The sequence below is a fragment of the Gymnoscopelus microlampas genome (genome assembly GCF_963454915.1).
Source record: "Gymnoscopelus microlampas genome assembly, chromosome: 22".
NCBI classification, from domain to species: domain Eukaryota; kingdom Metazoa; phylum Chordata; class Actinopteri; order Myctophiformes; family Myctophidae; genus Gymnoscopelus; species Gymnoscopelus microlampas.
The window spans coordinates 38,886,811-38,904,957 of NC_139959.1; the positions used below are offsets into that span (position 1 = coordinate 38,886,811).

Below are 18,147 nucleotides of genomic sequence, written 5' to 3' on the forward strand. Positions count from 1 at the left end.
GACCCAGGTTCAAATAACGGGTGTTTTGCACATACCCTTGTGGGCCCAGCATGCTCATTGGTGTCCTTTATGCCTGCGTGGTTCTCAAAGTGGGGGTCCTTGAGATGGGTTCCAGGGGGTCCCCAGCAAAATGAGTTATTATAGCATCAATATCAGTTTAAGCACTCTGCTATTTAAAAAAAAAATCTTGAAACATGTTCACATTTTTTTCTTGTAAGGGGGTCCCTGGCACAACGTAATTATTTTCAGATGGGGGTCCGTGGCCACTTTAATTTGAGGTCTTTGACATGAAAAGGTTTTAGAACCACTACTTTATGCGTCCTACGTCAGTGATTTCAGACCTCCAGTTTGGGACCATTTAAAAGAATCTCAGTGACCCCAATCTACACTGTAAAAGTCCTCAGTGTTTTTTAACTGAATGTACAAATGTAACCAAATGGATCTGTAAGGGTCCATTTGGTTCCATATGTACACTCTCAGGAGTTACAGACCCGTGTAAGAGTCTGTTTGGTTCCTAACAATCAACGCTCCTCAAGAACCCCTGGGGGTCCTTGGAGCCAGGCTAACATGGAGCTATACTTGTGGTATACTAGTGGTACACATAGGTACTGCAGGGGTACGTTTGAGAAAATGGAAGAATTTATTTTACTGTGATGTTTAATAATAAAACACAGACAAAACTCTTGTGTGAACCTGATAATCTGTCAAGTGTTAAAGTCGATACCAGTGGTGTAAAAAAAAAAAAAAGTATATACCCAAGTAAATACTCAAGTATTCAAAAGTGCAAATGACAAAGTACATTTTCTTTAATATCTATGCTGATGTATTGACATTTAGAACATAAAATGTAAATGTGGAAAAAACTTAATCAGACATTTTCCCAAAAATCCCTTCCTAGGAATGAAGTGGAGTCAAAAGTACAATATTCCTATTTAAAATGTAGCGGTGTGAAAGTCATGAGCTTGCACACATTGAAATTGTATTGTTTTTTTTTGGAAGGTGTGAATGGTCTGTCTCTCTCTCTCTATCACTCTGTCTTGATCTCTCTCTCTCTCTCTTGCCATGACACTTTTTTAAACCCACCAAATTGTAGAAAGGTATTGATAAAGACCCAGATGATAAGCAGTATCTTTACAGGTAGAAATATCAGTATTAAATCAATATCATTATTACAAGGCCTTGTGATAAAAAAAAGGCTGTTATCTCCTTCTTTACCTGTGCCTGGATCGACTGTTTTGTTACTTTTAATCCATTCAATCAGATTTTTCATTTTAGATTTTTTAGCTATAACCATTATTCTATACTTTGGGCTATTCAAAAATAGCAGATCTACAAGCTTATATGAGCTGCCATTTTTTAATAGCCAAAGAAATCTAAAGTGACACAGATGCTTTCTCGGATTGAATGGGTTAACCGTTTTTTTTTAATCATTTTCTCAAAACAGAGACATTTCCAGCCATATATGTGGATATATTTATCCATATCACCATGGTGACACAGGGCACCATGCGGTTCACAATAACAAAGCTGACATCATAGATCGACCTCGTTTATTACATCTGTAACCGTGACAACACAATCAACATCCATTTGAAATGACAGGAAGTCATTGAGACACAAAAGACTAAATATTTACAAAAAAAATAAAAATACAGTAGGAGATGAGGACATGAGCTAGGATCCTAACTATGGGTGTGTTGGGAAATACACTCTTGAACCATGTCCGCTTATTATAAGCGACTTTGGGCTTCTTTTTCTGTCAAGTTGCTTGTAAATATTGGTGGTTGCGGTTTGTTCGGCCTGTTTCTAAAGTGTAGTCACTTTGGCTTGCTTCCTAATCCCCCCATCAGAAAATATTTTAACAATACATGCAAGATTTGTGTTATGTTTAAAAAATGTAAAACAATATTAGATTTTCTTTTTTTTTTAATAGCAGATCTACAAGCTCACAACTCGTCGCGATGCGCAGCATTGTGAGCTTGTAGATAGGCTATTTTCAAATAGCCGTAGCCTAGTCGTTTATCTTGGCCTTGTTTTCATAGACCTGATTGCTTGTTTCTCTCGCAAAATCTGGCAACACTGTCTTGAGAGTGCTGGAATGCTCCCACTCGAAAAGCAGGAATTATTTGAAAATGTAAGGAATTTCTTTTAATTTGTTTATGATTTGTTATTTTCTTTTGACATTTTTGAAATAATACATTATGTTTAAAGGAAACAAAAAAGGGGGTATTTGCTCGCAACCCATAACAATGACCCAGTGTTTGGGAAACTGCTCGGCACAGTATTCAACATGCATCTCTGTGTAACAAAACAGTTAACAATCATGTTCATACATGGGATGAATTGAATGAATTTAAAAATATGAAAGCTGCAATATTGAGCATCCAATTGGATCATTCATAAATTAACTGATATCAGAGCTCTATGAGGTAAAACAAATAAACCCTGTAGCACTCTGAAATGGGAGCAGAGACTCAGAGAGTATTTCTGATTCTGAATGCAGCCCATGTCCGCATACATCCACATGATTAAATTGCTGTAAAATTGCTCGGCCGGAGCTCTTAATTGATCCCTTTGAACTTCAAAGAGGGTTGTGCACCGAGGTGATTGATTGGGCCATAAAGGGGTCAAACTCGTTATGCGCTCGTTAGTGCTCTCTCTAATCAATTAATGCATCAAAGACAGCAATCACTTTCGTACCTGTCAGAGAGGAGAGGGGGAGGGGAGAGTGTGTACACACACAGATCTGCGATCTTACCTAGTACACCTTTAATTATTTATGAAATCAAAGCTTCGGAGCGACGCTGAAAATGTTTGTCTCGGCCTTCGTACAGATTAATATGGGATTCTATGTACTGATTGTTATGGGATTTTCTTTACACATTATAATGGGATTTTTCTTTACAGATTATTGTGCAACATATTGGATCTTATGTACCTATTACTATGGGATGTTATATACATATTATTATGCAGTGTTATGTACACATTATTAAGGGATGTTATGTACATACACATAACACAAAAGGTTTGGTAGATTATTTCTCTGTTGAAACAATAACTTTTATACCATTGGAAAGCCTGTTTATTTCCCTTTTAAATTAAGCCCCATTTGTAAGGAACATGCTTTTTGTGGGATGAGTATACGGGTTGCGCCCATGAAGAATTGCTGCTGTTGCTGTTGACTCGTTTTGAGCAGGTTGCCCCATATGCCAGCGTGTGTAGGAGGACCTGGGGGTTCCGTTTCTCCCCATAGGATCCCAGACCTACCTCCACGCCATTCATTAATTCCACGAATCATATCTGACAGGCAGGCCGTCATTTTCCCATACAACTGCTGACAGGGTTTTTTTCTCAGAGAGGGGAGAGGGGAACAGCCCAAGACCTCCTGGGCTCTGTGTCTCCCCATAGGATCCTACTCCCCATAGAATCCGACCTGTACTTTGAGTTTTTCATCCCACAATGCGTGTTCCCTACAAATGAGGCACCATTTAAAAAGGGAAATAAACAGGCTTTCCAACGGTATAAAAGTTATTGTAACAAGAAGCTGTTGTTACAACAGAGAAATAATCTACCAAAAATATTTTTTTGTGTTACGTTTATTATTTTGGGATGTTCATATTATCATGGGATGTTATGTACAACTGATGGTGTCTAGTTGCTGTTGTGCCTCGGCTGCCATGGCGGCGGCTTGTAGTGCGTCCGGGTCGGAGGTCAGCTGTTTCCTCTCGCTGTGCATGTTGTTTTCATGTCGCTTCAGATCCGACGCCTGGAACACAACGAACACAACACACACACGCACATAGAGTTGAGTTTTGTTGTCAGATCCGTAAGGAAACCTAAGTCCAATAACCAAGCATAGTGTGTGGGGCCTTAGCCTGTTGCTCACAGACTGCACAGACTGGGCCAATCCACTTTCAACAATTTGAGGGGGGATACACGCGGCCTCTCCCACTAATCCACGTTTTTACGATCTTATTGGCTCACAGACTCCGTTTCAGGGATCAATGAAGGCAATGAAGGAATGGTTGTTGTAGTAGTAGCAGTAATATTGGTAGCAGTAGTAGCATTGTGCAATAATATTACCTTGGCAAAGGCTTTGGTACAGGAGCCACAAACAAAGGGTTTCTCTCCTCGATGTCTCCTCTCGTGGTCCTTAAGATGAGACTTATGTTTAAATGCCTGCAGAGGATAGACAGACAGACAAACAGGTCAACAGACAGACAGACAGACAGACAGGTATATCATGGTCTTTAAGATGATGATGAGACATATCTTTAAAACTCATTGATTTACGTTGCATGGTGAAACAGCTACCAAAGCCATTGTTTTAACAAAGCTGCTTCTGCCAATATAACAGCACAATCAAAAGAGTAACTATTGAAGATATCTGTCCAATATTTGGATTTACATCATGACAGGGTAATTACACAACCCAGAGCTAAACCAAAGTGCCACTTTAAGACAGACAGACCTTATCGCACATCTGACAGGCGAAGGGTCTCTCGTTGCTATGGACACGCTCATGCTTCTTCAGGTCTGGAGCTCTGATGAACGACTTGCCACACACATCACAGCGGTACGGTTTGAACCCTGTGTGGATCTTTAAATGTTCTGCGCACACACACACACGCACACGCACGCACACACACACACACACACACACACACACACACACATTAACGGTCCTACCTGTACACATCATCAGTTGAATGTAACTATGTTAGTAACTTTATTTATTTTACAACAACAAAGGCATTAACCACATCTCTTTCTCTGTCTTTGTACCTTTTAGGTGAGCGTGTGTGGTGAATGCTTTGCTGCAGACCTCACAGACGAACGGCCGTTCTGCTGAATGTAACTTCTCATGTTTACTGGAGGAGATAGGAGAAGAAACAAACATGTAAACATGTAAAGAACATGCAAATAGCATGCAAACAACATGCAGATAGCATGCAAACAACATGTAAATAGCATGCAAACAACATGCAAATAGCATGCAAACAACATGTAAATAGCATGCAAACAACATGTAAATAGCATGCAAACAACCATCTGAGGTTTTTGTAAATAGTCTGACAGATGTTAACTAAACAGTGACTAACTAGTTGTTTACCCAGAACTAAATAACTAGTAATTAACCAGTAGTGTACGTACCGCAGTCGGTTCTCGTCCAGGAAGTGCTTCCCACAGATGGGACAGGCCAGCTGGTCCCGGTGGCCGTACAGCAAATATTCAAACTTCATGTCCGTCGTCCCCGACGACCAGCCGCTCGCCTGCTCGTCTTTGACCCCGCCCCCTCCGATGGTCTCGGCGAATGACAGCGTCTGGGTGGTGTGATGCCCCGCCCCCAAATCCTTAGGCTCCGTGTCCATCTCTGAAACGACGTCCTGATCGTAACAGGCGACCTGATGGAGAGAGAGAGAGAGAGAGATGATGAGGGAGACAGTATGCAGTTAGATGTGAGTGTCTGTGTGTACAGTTGGGTATTTATCAGTGAATACATTAAATGCACTTAGAGTACAACTGTCTGGTCAATTTACCAAATTGCCCACATGATAACAAGCTAATGAACGTGGCACTTTGTGTTAAAAAAGGTTCCCGGCACACAGCAGTGCCCTTAGTGTCTGTCTACATCCGTGTCTGTAGAATAATGAATGATAGCTCTGTGTGGAACACTGATTGATGGGTGGACATAATGATATGATTAGTTGAAATTGGTTGCTACCCGCTGATGTACAGTAATTATACGCCATATTTTGTTTTACAGGAAGAAATAAAGATCACATTCTTGACATAGAATTTGATTGAATTCTGCTCTAAAAGAAAAAGAATCATTGATGTATCACTGTGATCGATTCATGATAAGGTTAAAACAATGTTATCATATGAAATATGGAAAACAAAAAGTATCAAAGGTGCTCCTGTATCAAACAGGATAAAACATGAGAGAGAAGAAACAAAAAAATAGGATCCCGGCAATCAATTTAAAAGAAAGAAAAACTAAATGAGGAGGACACAGGCAAACGCAAACATATTCCCACCTACAGGGAAGTCACGCACTCACTAATTTACTGGTTGATTGTCCCTATGTAATTACCATCTATTAATTGCTATGCACCCACATGCTTGTTAGTTTGTTAATGGTTTAATTACTTAGCTGTTCTCACGTGTTCTAGCACTATTTATTGAGAGCCTGTCTGTGTGTATTCATTTTGCCCTGATGAAGACCTCTGTAGGTGGAAACATGTTGGTGTTTGCCTCGTATTAGTAACAGTTGTCTCCTTTTTTTTTTTTACAATCGAGTGCCCGGATCCTCAGTTTTTTCCTCATCCTATGAAATAGGACATTGCAACATGCGTGCACAACGAATGTCCCCCGTTTTGTACATTTGGATTTCTGTCGTACAGATTTCTCTGTAATTCTCACGATTGTTATTTCCTTGAGTCAATTATATTCTATAAATGAAAAGTCTGCTGCTGCATGTTTCAATGAAAATACAAGGTTTTATGTTGTTAATTATTGAGCACAGCGTAAGCACAGCTTCGATTCTGCTCACATAATCTGTGTGCATGCGTGCGTGCGTGTGTGTGTGCATGTGTGTGTGCGTGCGTGTGTGTGTACCTTGTGCATTTCTTCGTTGGTCAGTTCTTTAAGGATCGCTTCCTGGACTCTGAGCGCTGCGCTGGGAGATTTATCTAGTTCCTGATTGGCCGATCCCTCTACGAGGTCGTCAGCAGTGGGCGGGTCGTCGCCCAAAACTTGCACCTGGAAACAGACACACACAAATTATTTTATTTGGATCTGCACAAAAAGCGCAATACATAATAGATCCAAACACTGATCAGAAGAAGGTTACATTACGGTCAAACTAGATGCAACATGCTTTCTCACTCTCCCCTCTTAGCTACTCAAAGATATATGAAACATATATCCTTGTGTGTGTGTGCGCATGCGCGTGCGTGCATGTGTACTACCTCTGTGACGTCACCGTCTGCTGCCAGCTGAGCTTCCGGGGGGAGCGCCATCTTGACAATGTCGTACGGGAACTTATCTTTCTCCTCCGCTGACAAGTCACGTTTCTGGGGAGCACATTTCAATGTTACACACCACTGTCCCCCAGCCTGTAGTTTTAATAACCTGCTGCACTAAGAAAACTACAGCTTTGATCTCATGCGTTAATGTTAATTGTGGTGTGTGCACGTGCGTGTGTGTAGTAAGTATATAAGAGGTAAAAATCTTCACTGGCCTCACCATTCTATTACAGTACCATTATACTTGTGTTCCGGTGTTACCAATTGAACATAGCCGAACTAGGAGCATGACACTGGTGCGCAAATAAATATAAGTTTTAGGGTTACAGTTTAAAAATTGCCCAAAGATTGCTACAATAGCCGTTTATAAAATTGTCGTACTAAAACATTGATATTCTCTCAAGTATAGACACACAAGCGTGCAAGTAGGGCTGGACAATAAACTACTAGAAAATATATCGAAACAGATAACCAATAACCGACTTAATATTGCTCAGAAGTGTTAATCGAATAATCGAGAAGCAGTGTTTTGTTTTTTTATTAACACATTGACTGCCAGAGTTTTTTCAGAACAGTCTGTAGCCTCTGCCTGGGTTTTGAACGATTTTGGTACCTGTTCGCGTAGCCACAGATTTTTTTCCTCCAGTACGATTGATTTGGCAGTTAATGTGTTAATTATATATCATCGAATCGACACAAAAAACGGTCTGATTAACTACTTAACCCTGAATTATGCATATTTCAGTGGCATACACAAATAGTGAAAATAGCAGATCTACAAGTTCACAGCACATGGCGTGTTGTGATATTGTGATCTTGTAGATCTGCTATTTTTATTTTATTTTAATAATGACTCATTAATGGTAATCGAGGCAAAGGTGTGCATGCACGTCACCTGGGAACAGAGTTTGTCCAGGAAACGGATGCCCAGTATTTGACCCGAGGACATCATGAGGTTCACGTCTCTCTTCTTGACGGAGATCCTGGACGTGTACATATAGTTTAACACCTCCTCGAAGATGTCACTGCGTATGAAATCTATCTCGATGACCGATGAACTGTCCACCTGTAGACACACACACACAGAGGGAGAGATGGTGGTTTAACACACTGTTTCTCACCGTCTGGTCCGGGGGCCCCGCCAGGGGACCGTCCAAATGGACCCTTACATTACAGTCATTTAGCAGACGCTTTTATCCAAAGCGACTTAAAGCAACGGGTCCGCAACTCTGACAGTGTACAACTGGAAATATGTTTGGTTCCCAAATGTACACAGTAAACTTCTCAGTGTTCACTCTGACAAATGGAACAAAAATGGACTAGTCGTACGGGTCCATTTTTGTTCCATTTGTACACTGTCAAGAGTTATTTGGAACAAACTGTTTCTGAGAAGGTTCGGGTACTTCAATGTGTGTAACAAGATGCTGCAGATGTTCTATCAATCTGTAATGGCTGGTGCCCTCTTCTTTGCAACTGCCTGCTGGGGGTCACAGCAGCGTCAGGGACTCAAACAGACTGAACAAGCTGGTGAAGTAGTAGTAGTAATAGTTCAAACCTCGTGTTTTTTAAAGAGTTTCTTAAAGTAATTGGAGCAGGCAGCCAGGACACAGCGGTGAGCCCGAAACTTGACGTCTTCCACAACGACAGCGATGTCGCAGTGTTCTCCCTCCAAACGCTGTTCATTCAACAGCTTCAGAAAGATGCTCTTATGCTCATCATCCACGTACTTCACTGTCTCTGACATCTGGAACAGTAATACACACAATATATACACTTATATGGATGAATCTGTAGCTGTGTAGTTAGTTACATAGTAATACTAATAATCATATCTCTATTAGTAATAGTAAAACCTTAGTAATAGCAGTAATAACTAAATATATAAGTAGTAGGTCTGTTAAGTGCTTTAATAGTCATGCCATGGAACAGACACCCAGGGGTCCTTGAGAGGGTTCCAGGGGGTCCCCAGCTAAATGACTGATAGTTAATCTTCCCCATTATTACATGTTCAAGTAAATACAACTAGATAACGTACAAGAATGTCTATTTTATAAGAGATTCACTGTTATCTCTATACCTACAGTAGATAGATAGATAGATAGATAGATAGATAGATAGATAGATAGATAGATAGATAGATAGATAGATAGATAGATAGATAGATAGATAGATAATTATGTAATTAAATTATTATTAACATAAAATGAAGAGCCGTGACCGTGCATCCATGGGCCACGTGCATTTTCAGAGCTTCTTTACTTTAGTAAATCAATCGATTGTGTTGTGTATACAGACTCTCCTGTCCAACCTGGACACACCTGCAGTGCAAATAACCAACCTCCAAGCCTATTAATGGTGATTATTATTATTATTACATTAATGACAATGTTATTATTACAGGTAATAATAACAGCCTATAGGCTACAATCGTACTGTAATAATCTTATACACTGCTCAAAATAATTAAGAGAACACTTTGATCCCTTAATTCTTTTGAGCAGTTTGTGTTAGCAGTATGTACACAGTTCATGAAAACTCAAAATAATGAAGGGATCAAAGTGTTCCCTACATTTCTTTGAGCAGTATATTATAACACACACACACACAGCTCGGGGTCACGACCCGACGCCGACATAACGAGCAACCACCGTAGTGTGCCTCGTGCCTCCGGTCAACAGGCACGAGACTGAGCGGGATAGGGGGTGGGGGGGCAGGGAAACGCTCGAGTGCTGTGTTGGTCGGTCTTGCGTGATCTAGTATGAGAGTGACGACACTAGCATAGACTCCCATTGTAAGAATGAAATTTAGAAATGCTCTGTCTATCTAAATGAGGAAGTTCCAATGTTTGGAACAGCAAACAGCCCATAGCAAGGAGCTTTGCCACGAGATCAAAGCGAGACCGAACTCTCTCGCTCTATGGGTTTGGGTCGGTCATGTAACTGTTATGTTCATCATCATCAGCGTGATGAATGTCCATTCAGGCACATCTTATCTTATTTTACAGGCATAGTAATCAATGCCTGTAATTGATAGGCTCAATCTCAGCCTATCAATTGATTTATATACGCTGACGATCAATTCTCATAAGATTCTTTGGAGTGAGTCGAGTGAACTAGCAAGTTTCTCTTTTGTTTATTGTGCGTCACTGGAGTAGTTGTAGGCTACTCCGCTCGAATTCCTTCTAGTGAAGGGGTCTTTTTTTCAGGCCAAAGATCCCTTATAGCTGAGAGAGATGAAGCAGGGACCCCCTCTATATTGTTTTTCTGTGTTGCAGATTAAACCTTTTCATAGATTTCATAGATAGCTTCATTGACTATCATCAGCGTTGTGTAAATTCATGTTTTGTGTTCATTTCAGACATTTAACCACTTAAACCCCTCTACACCATACCTCATTACCAAAAACTGCGTGGCGTTGTGAGCTTGTAGATCTGCTATTTTCGGCTAACGTCCCCCTCAGAATAGGGATGCTAGTTCAAGTGGTTAATGTAATTATTAGTATTATTTTTTAAACATACTATCACACAAAGATTTGGCGGACCCCCTATAGTAGTGGTTCTCAACATGTGGGTTGGGATCAGATTATGGCATCGTCATTATATAGCATTGCCATATGCCATTGATTATGGCATTGTTAAATAATATAAGAAACATTTTTAAAATAGCCGATCTACAAGCTCACAACGCCTTGCAAGATCTGCTATTTTCACAATATATATCTATTGAGGCATCTAAAGTAGTAATGCCTCAACTCCTACATTCCAAGTGCTTATCAAGGTGGGGGGTCCCCAGTTCAAATATGATTATTTTAGGGGGTCCCCAGTTAAAATATGATTATTTTGGGGGGTCCCCAGTTCAACTATGATTATATTGGGGGGTCCCCATTTCAAATATGATTATTTTGGGGGGTCCCCAGTTCAAATATGATTATTTTGGGGGGTCCCCAGTTCAAATATGATTATTTTGGGGGGTCACGGCCTGAAAAGGTTGAGAACCACTGACTGATCTAATCTAGTTTGATGTACATCATGATGGCGGCTCTCTATCCGCTTTTTCATCCCCCCCTCTATGTCTTTCTATCTCTCTCTCTCTCTCTGAGCCTCCGAGTTCCCCTGGATCTCGGAGGCTCGAGCGTTTCGGTCGCTCCAGTCTCGTCTCGAGCCTCCCTCCCCGCGTGCGACCGCGGCGCCGCACGCGGGCCCGCCGGGCCACAGGCACGAGACGAAGCGGGAGAGAAAAATGCTCGAGCCCTGGCCTGCGGAGCCGAGCAGCGCGAGCTGTGGCCGCCATGACGAGACAACATGAACGACCTGAAAGCTCGAGCCTCGACGAGGACGCGCACAAAACAACACGCACACACAAAAAAACACACTCACACACACACGACAAAGAACACGACGAAGATAGAATTGTGCGTATTTTCTTACCTTTTCCTCACAGAAGTGTGTGTTTGATGAAGAGGAGTTTTTTTGTGTTACTTTGTGTGTGTGTGTGTATTTTTTTAGTGGTGTGTGTGTGTCGAGGACGAGCACAACAGAGGAGGTTTAGGGAGGGGAGGGGAGGGGAGGCGGGGTGGGGCGGGGCCGCGCTTTTTTGCGCCAGCACGTCAGCAACCAAGACTCGAGGCGTGTTCACGACACGTGACCGAGCGGAGGCGTGTTCACGTGACCAACGCGCGTACCGTGCCGTACGTAGGGTAGCACAGAGTTGATCTCGCCGCAAAGCGGGCTATAGTTCCAAACATTGGAACTATCTCATTGAGATAGACAGAGCACTTCTGCATTCCATTCTTACGGTGGGAGTCAACGATAGTGTCGTAACTCTCTGGGTATAGCGCGGCGTGGTCACGTGTCGTGAACACGCCTCAAGCCTCCAGTGTTCCGAAAATAGCAGATCTACCAGCTCACAGCGCGTCGCCTCCACGACGCACCGTGAGCTTGTAAATCTGCTATTTTCACCAACTGGTTATTTAAACTGACGGAAGATCTGAAATAAGTCTATTATTATTATTCGACGTCACGTGTGTGTGTTTGTTAAACAAACTTATGGTCACGAGCACGGCGCGGGCGTGCATGGTTGGGGGACAACGCACGCACGCAGAACCGGGGTGCACACTCACTCACTGCTGTCCCAAGCTGGGTGTCCGCGGGAGCACACGACCGCCACGCACGCACGCGCAGTCCACGCACACCGTGACCGCGCGCGCCCCGCACATACACGCACACTATTTGGCCTGTGTGTGTGTGTGTGTGTGTGTAGTCTCAGTGAGGTTGATGCATTTCACTGAATAATATCTATGTAATAAGTGGTTATCCAGTGGTGGAAAGTAACTAAGTACATGTACTCAAGTTCTGTACTTAAGTCCAAATTTGAGGATATATATATATTTTTTACTTCCATGTTTCTATACTTTTACTTCTACTCCACATGTCAGAGACAAATATTGTACTTTTTACTGCACTACAATTATTTGAAAACTTTAGTTACTTAGTAGATTTTGATTATTATTACAAAACATACATTTACACTTCAGCCCTATTTAAACTTTGGCCATATTCCAATTCCTCCTAATATCCAGCTGCAAGCTGATACTGCTCCCTAGTGGTTAAAACTATGCATGATAAAAGTGTTATATAGTGAAATATGAACATAATCTCTTCTATTTTGATAACAATTTTTTTTTGTGTTGGTGTTGTTAAATTAAAGCTCTATATTGTGATAGTAATCATTGCTATAGTGTTTGTTCAGTGACAGAGTTATTTCTTTCTCTCCACTTCTTGAATAGATTAGATTTATTTGTAGCGCGTGCTTCTCAATTTTTTTCATGTCAATTTTTTTCATGTCTCTCTCTCTCTCTAGAGAGAGAGAAAAAGATGAAAAAAATCACATGAAAAGATTAGAAGCACTCTGAGAGAGAGAGAGAGAGAGAGAGAGAGAGAGAGAGAGAGAGAGAGAGAGAGAGAGAGAGAGAGAGAGAGAGAGAGAGATCACCTCGTTCCAATTTGAAGACTAATTAAGCCAGCTATCCAATTGGCTCTCGTCCAGGAATCCTGACCAATGACAAATCAACAGTGCTGATTAGTAAGTGGTTGTTGGTTGAGGGTCCATCAGGTCTGTGTTGGTAGCAGGTGTGGTGAGAGCAGGACCAGAGCCACACCACAGACCACAGTGATTCCAGACCACACTAGTCTTGGTCAATAGTCCCTCATAGCACACTGTGGACCAACATGGCTCCTTATTTCTCCATTCAGTCCAGTGTGGAATATGCCAAGAGTCTGGTACCACAGACCCTGGTCAGGTAGGTGACAACCCTCACAGAGCAATACTTGCTGTTAACTTTAATTCAACCACAGTAACCTTGGCCTCCACTTTTGGACACATTTTCAGACATTGTACTTTTTTTTTTTTTGTTCTTAAACAGCAAAAAATTGCAGATCTACAAGTGGTTAACACCCTGTATTATAGTACGTATGAGCTGTTTGAACTTGTAAGATGTGTCATTGATTTTCTTGACAATGAGGAATCAGTTCAATAAGGCATTGGTTCTCAAAAATGTTCCAAGTCAAGGACCCCCAAATGATATGCATTTGGCCGTGGACCCTCATCTGAAAACCTTTTGTGCCAGGGACCACCAATTTTAAAAAATAGCAGATCTACAAGCTCAAAGTGCCACGCTGTGAGCTTGTACATCTACTATTTTTTAAAATTGGTGGTCCCTGGCACAAAAGGTTTTCTTTTGAATAGCCAACATAAGAAATGGATAAAGTTGTTAACATGCTTGAGATGCTGTATTAACTACTTTGCTGGGGACCCCCTGGAAACCCCCCAAGGACCCGTGGGGGTCCCCGGACCCCACTTTGAGAACCAATGCTGTAAGGGACGCGTCTTTTAGTTTCCAAATAAGAGACGATTCCTTATTTCAAGGGACGATTGGCAACCCTAGTACATAGACTGTACATTGTGTCACTTAACTTCAGGGGAAAGGGCCTCACAATGTATACGACATGGTACAGGACAGTTGTGGTGTTTGGTCCCGGTTCAACAGGTCGGTGTACAGCGTCCAGACGTCCATCTCTAAGCGTATAATGCCCGCCGCTAGGCCCCGCCTCTTCAGAGTGACCACGGCCACTCAGAGGAGACACAGAGCCATCCCCGCCTCCTCTCTGGACGAACTCCTCGACCAGGTGAGACGGGAGACCAAAATGTCTAGTGTAGGGCTGAAGGATTTGAGAGAATACATTCTAACTGCAATCTCCCAGAACCTCCTGTCTTACCGAGCTGTTGTAGAAGAATCTTCTCTTTTGCAGTCAGAACTGCAGAGTCACTGCCCCATTTTCCACGACTCATCTCTTAACCCATTAATCACATATCACACCCATCCTGGCTGCCCTACATTGGCTGCCCGTGAGCTACAGAATAGATTTTAAGATTTTATTGATCACTTTTAAAGCCCTACACGGACTGGCCCCCAGTTACATTGTGGACTTGTTACAACCGCATGAGCCAGTTCGCCAGCTTAGATCCTCAGATTGGGCCCTCCTGGATCCTCCCACAACGCACTTTGTCACACGGGGGGACCGGGCCTTTTCGGCCCGGGCACCGGTGCTCTAGCCTGGTAAACCCTCCCTCCGGAAATCTCATTTCCATTTGATTTCAGAAAGGAGTCTGGTCTGAAACGCCTTTCTCCAATAATCGCTCTGCTCGCCGAGCCGACGAGCCTATCAGCGTCGTCGCTCATTGTTCTGTGATTGACAGCGACAGTTGGCCAATCAGGTGGCGAGTTCGAGTGAGCCCGAATGAACCCGAGTGCAGCCTGAGAGCCGCCGACAAAAGACGAACGGCAGCCATTGTTGTTTGTGCGAGTGCCTTCACTTCTTACTTTCAGTTTTATAACGCTTTCAAACTTCTTTTTTGAGGCACGGAATTTACTTATAAGATATCGTTTGGATAGAATTTAGTTGTTTAACTTCATATATGTGGTCAATTAATCATGACAGAGCCTATTTAAAAATATAAATTTAGAGAACCGGCAGGGGCGGGGAGTGACACGCATGTATCCCAATAAGGCAACCTATTTTCGGCATGGCCGTCCCAAAAGTCCCGTTGCGTCACATAGTCTGGAGCTCGTCAAAATTAACTGCTCATTGGCTGAAGGGGAAAAACGATCATTGGTTGAAGGGGTTGTCAGTCAACGGTATTACTCCCGCCCAACTCCAGCCCACAGCGATTATTGCAGAAAGGCGTTTCAGACCAGACTCCTTTCTGAAATCAAATGGAAATGAGATTTCCGGAGGGAGGGTTTACCAGGCTACCGGTGCTCTGGAAAGCCCTACCCTTGGACCTTAGGTTGGCAGAGTCAGTTTCCTCTTTTAAATCGCTTTTGAAAACACATCTGTATATAAAGTGTTTTTCCTAAGGATTGTTTTATGGACTGACTTTAAAATGCCATTTTTTGTTTTGTTTATGTTTTTCTTTGTTTTCTTATTTTAAACTTTCTCTTGCTGATGTTTGCGGTTTTTAATCATGTATGTAAAGCACTTTGTAACTTTGTTTGGAAAAGCGCTATACAAATAAAATTCATTCATTCATTCATTCATTAATACCGGGAAAAGCATCAGTCATTTTTAGATTTCTGTATTCAAAAATAGCAGCTCTACAAGCTCATAGCGCGGCACAGAGTGCCGCGCTATGAGCTTGTAGATCTGCAATTTTCTGAAAAATCGTGAAAATGTGTGCAAATCTTTTGAATAAATATATATATAATTTTTTTTAAAGTGAACATTTTTAACTAAAATCTTTGCTTCTGGGGATTCTACAAATGTCTTCTAAATCCTAACGGGTACATACAAACCTATGTTGCTATATCAGTGGTTCTCAAACGTTTTCATGTCAAGGACCCCCAAAATGATGATGATGATGAAAAAAAATACATACAAAAGACAAATGTGCACAAATTTTCATGATTTAAAAAAAAAACATGTGTACCTTGTCGTTGTTGCAGGCGTCCAGAGCGTTCCTGTTGACGTGTCAGTTCCTCACGGTGGTGCTGGACGCTGACGGGACACAGGTGGACACGGAGGACTTCTTCCAGTCTCTGCCCGACAACACGTCCGTCACTGTGCTGCAGAAGGGAGACAAGTGGACGGCGAGCAAGGTGAGACGGGTGCTACTTCACTTAATAACACTAAACCAGGGCTGGAACTACCATTATTTTCTCAGTGATTGTTCTTCTGATCACAACACGTCACTTTGTGAGCTTGTAGATTGGTTATTTTCATCAACCTTTTATATCTGGAAGAACGGGAGACTGATGGTATTATTATTGACTATTACAAAATATATTATTTTGACAAACTAGACATATGTAATGTTCTGGGCACTTTTATTTTATATTGTGACAACGTCCATAGACATTCCTGGAAATACCTCTGTACGTGTTTGTTTTACAAACCACTCTGATTTGGTTAATTGAAACTGTTTTCCAGGTGTGTCCAGGCTTCCAGGAGCACAACAGGAGTGGGATAGCCAAGGTGACCTTTGACCTGTACAAGCTGAAGCCCAGGGACTTCCTGGGTTGTCTGACCATCAAGGCCACTCTGTACGACATGTACGACATGTCCTACGACTTCAGGTGCAAGAGGGCCAAGCACTACCTCAGGTGAGTGTCCATTCACTAGACCAGGGATCCTCAACTTACTTAAGAACAGGAAAGCATCTGTCATTTTAGATTTGAGCTAAAAAGCATTCTTTTTTTACTTTGGCTATTCAAAAATAGCAGATATACAAGCTCATAGTGTGTCACTTTGTGCCGCACAAATTTGGGGCTCCTTGTCATGAAAAAGTTTGAGAACCACGGATATTACAGCAACATAGGTTTTTCAGAAAAGTGTTAGGATTTAGAAGACATTTTTAGAATCGGCCTCAGGTCTTAATGGGTTAATGTCAAGGTTCCCCCAGTTTGATATACATTAGGACCCCCATTCAATACGATTTTTTAAAAATCTCTGGGAGCCCAATCTATACTGTTCAATCCTCTCGGTGTTAAGTTAAAACTCATGAGTGCAACCAAATGGACCGGTAGAGACAATCCCGGCCAAACCATAGAGTGATACAAACACAACCTGTTTGGTAAGAAGCTACACAGAGTTATACGCTTGTAGAGAATAAACTTCCAGAGTGCTTTCATCATGGTTTTATACTCTAGTCTGTTTTTCAGGATCGTCCTGCACTATGTAACGCATGTGGCTCAAAAGGCGGGTCAGTTACTACTGTATGGATCTACAGCTTTACTGCAGGCCATTGGAGAGGACGATTAAGAGTGCGCGTATAAGCTGCAGCAATGGGTGTGTGTGAGTGGAAAGTGTGTTTTTCAGCTGTAGACATGTCTAGATGTTTTTAGTGGTGCGTGTGAATAAATAATAATTATGCTTGTATATTTTGAGCTAAATGGCTATTTTTTGTGGAATTTAAATGTTACCAAGTTACTGTCAAACATGAAATGTGACAAATGTATTAAAGATTTTGTTTTCTACAACTTGGAGTTTATAGTTTATGTACATCTAATGTGTGTAATCTAGCAGGAGTCATATTTAATCGATACAACGCTTTATTGTGCATGCATGTTGACGTGTCTGTAGACACGTTTAAGTCATATTGAAGTGTTTTTTGACATGAGCAGTACAACAACCTTAGAGTCAAAGGTCACAAACTCCATGTAACGATAAAGGACTGGACTGGTGGTCACTTCAGCTCCATAACGTAGATGTATAGGTCCTATGTGACAGTCAAATGTCCTCACAGGATTCACATGTCAGAGTTGACAGAGAGAGGTGTGTTGGGTTTAACGGTTTCAGACGCAGGACTTCCAGTGTCACAAAGTGTTCAGTCATGATGATTCATGTCTTTTAACATTTTGGTTCAAAACAAATTTTGACATGACCAGTCAGACATGACCTTTGACACAATCTAAATGTCTCAATAGAAGTGCAGGGAGACGAAATACAACCACCCCAATTGTATAAGTTAACATACTCTACCATACAGATTGGACAAAATTACATTTTATTCATAAAAGTTTAAGTAAATGTGTAAAAGCTACCAGTGATTGATGCAGT

General features: G+C 41.8%; 3 protein-coding genes across 4 annotated transcripts in view; 1 reads left to right on the top strand and 2 right to left on the bottom strand.

The window, feature by feature from the left end:
- LOC311039299 (uncharacterized protein) overlaps positions 1–18,147 on the bottom strand; it is a 120,791-nt gene that overhangs the window by 12,281 nt on the left and 90,363 nt on the right. The window lies entirely within an intron of this gene.
- Positions 1,536–11,596, bottom strand: LOC311038820 (zinc finger and BTB domain-containing protein 14-like). The gene is made up of 10 exons (XM_084048425.1): positions 11,461–11,596; positions 8,590–8,778; positions 7,930–8,100; positions 6,978–7,082; positions 6,625–6,768; positions 5,158–5,408; positions 4,789–4,874; positions 4,475–4,614; positions 4,087–4,182; positions 1,536–3,769 (listed from the first exon to the last, which is right to left on the bottom strand). The coding sequence occupies exons 2-10, from the start codon at positions 8,776–8,778 to the stop codon at positions 3,635–3,637; spliced, it is 1,317 nt and encodes a 438-aa protein (XP_083904551.1). The 5' UTR covers positions 11,461–11,596; the 3' UTR covers positions 1,536–3,634.
- cidea (cell death inducing DFFA like effector a) lies at positions 11,318–17,381 on the top strand. Of its 2 annotated transcripts, XM_084048426.1 has the most exons (5): positions 11,318–11,444; positions 14,079–14,217; positions 16,035–16,187; positions 16,519–16,691; positions 17,250–17,381. In XM_084048426.1, exons 1-5 carry the CDS (start codon positions 11,335–11,337, stop codon positions 17,347–17,349), a joined length of 675 nt encoding a protein of 224 aa, XP_083904552.1. In that variant the 5' UTR covers positions 11,318–11,334; the 3' UTR covers positions 17,350–17,381. The 2 variants fall into 2 exon arrangements, with proteins under 2 accessions (XP_083904552.1, XP_083904553.1); XM_084048427.1 differs by lacking the exon at positions 11,318–11,444 and having other exon boundaries at positions 13,961–14,217.

Excerpts from the sequence above, each read along its gene's own strand:
- LOC311038820 (XM_084048425.1), bottom strand. The coding sequence starts at position 8,778 with ATGTCAGAGACAGTGAAGTACGTGGATGATGAGCATAAGAGCATCTTT. Across the intron at positions 4,615-4,788 it reads CACACACGCTCACCTAAAAG|AACATTTAAAGATCCACACA; the intron begins GTACAAAGACAG and ends GTGTGTGCGCAG. Across the intron at positions 3,770-4,086 it reads GTACCAAAGCCTTTGCCAAG|GCGTCGGATCTGAAGCGACA; the intron begins GTAATATTATTG and ends GTTGTGTTCCAG.
- cidea (XM_084048426.1), top strand. The coding sequence starts at position 11,335 with ATGAACGACCTGAAAGCTCGAGCCTCGACGAGGACGCGCACAAAACAA. Across the intron at positions 16,188-16,518 it reads ACAAGTGGACGGCGAGCAAG|GTGTGTCCAGGCTTCCAGGA; the intron begins GTGAGACGGGTG and ends ACTGTTTTCCAG. Across the intron at positions 16,692-17,249 it reads AGGGCCAAGCACTACCTCAG|GATCGTCCTGCACTATGTAA; the intron begins GTGAGTGTCCAT and ends TCTGTTTTTCAG.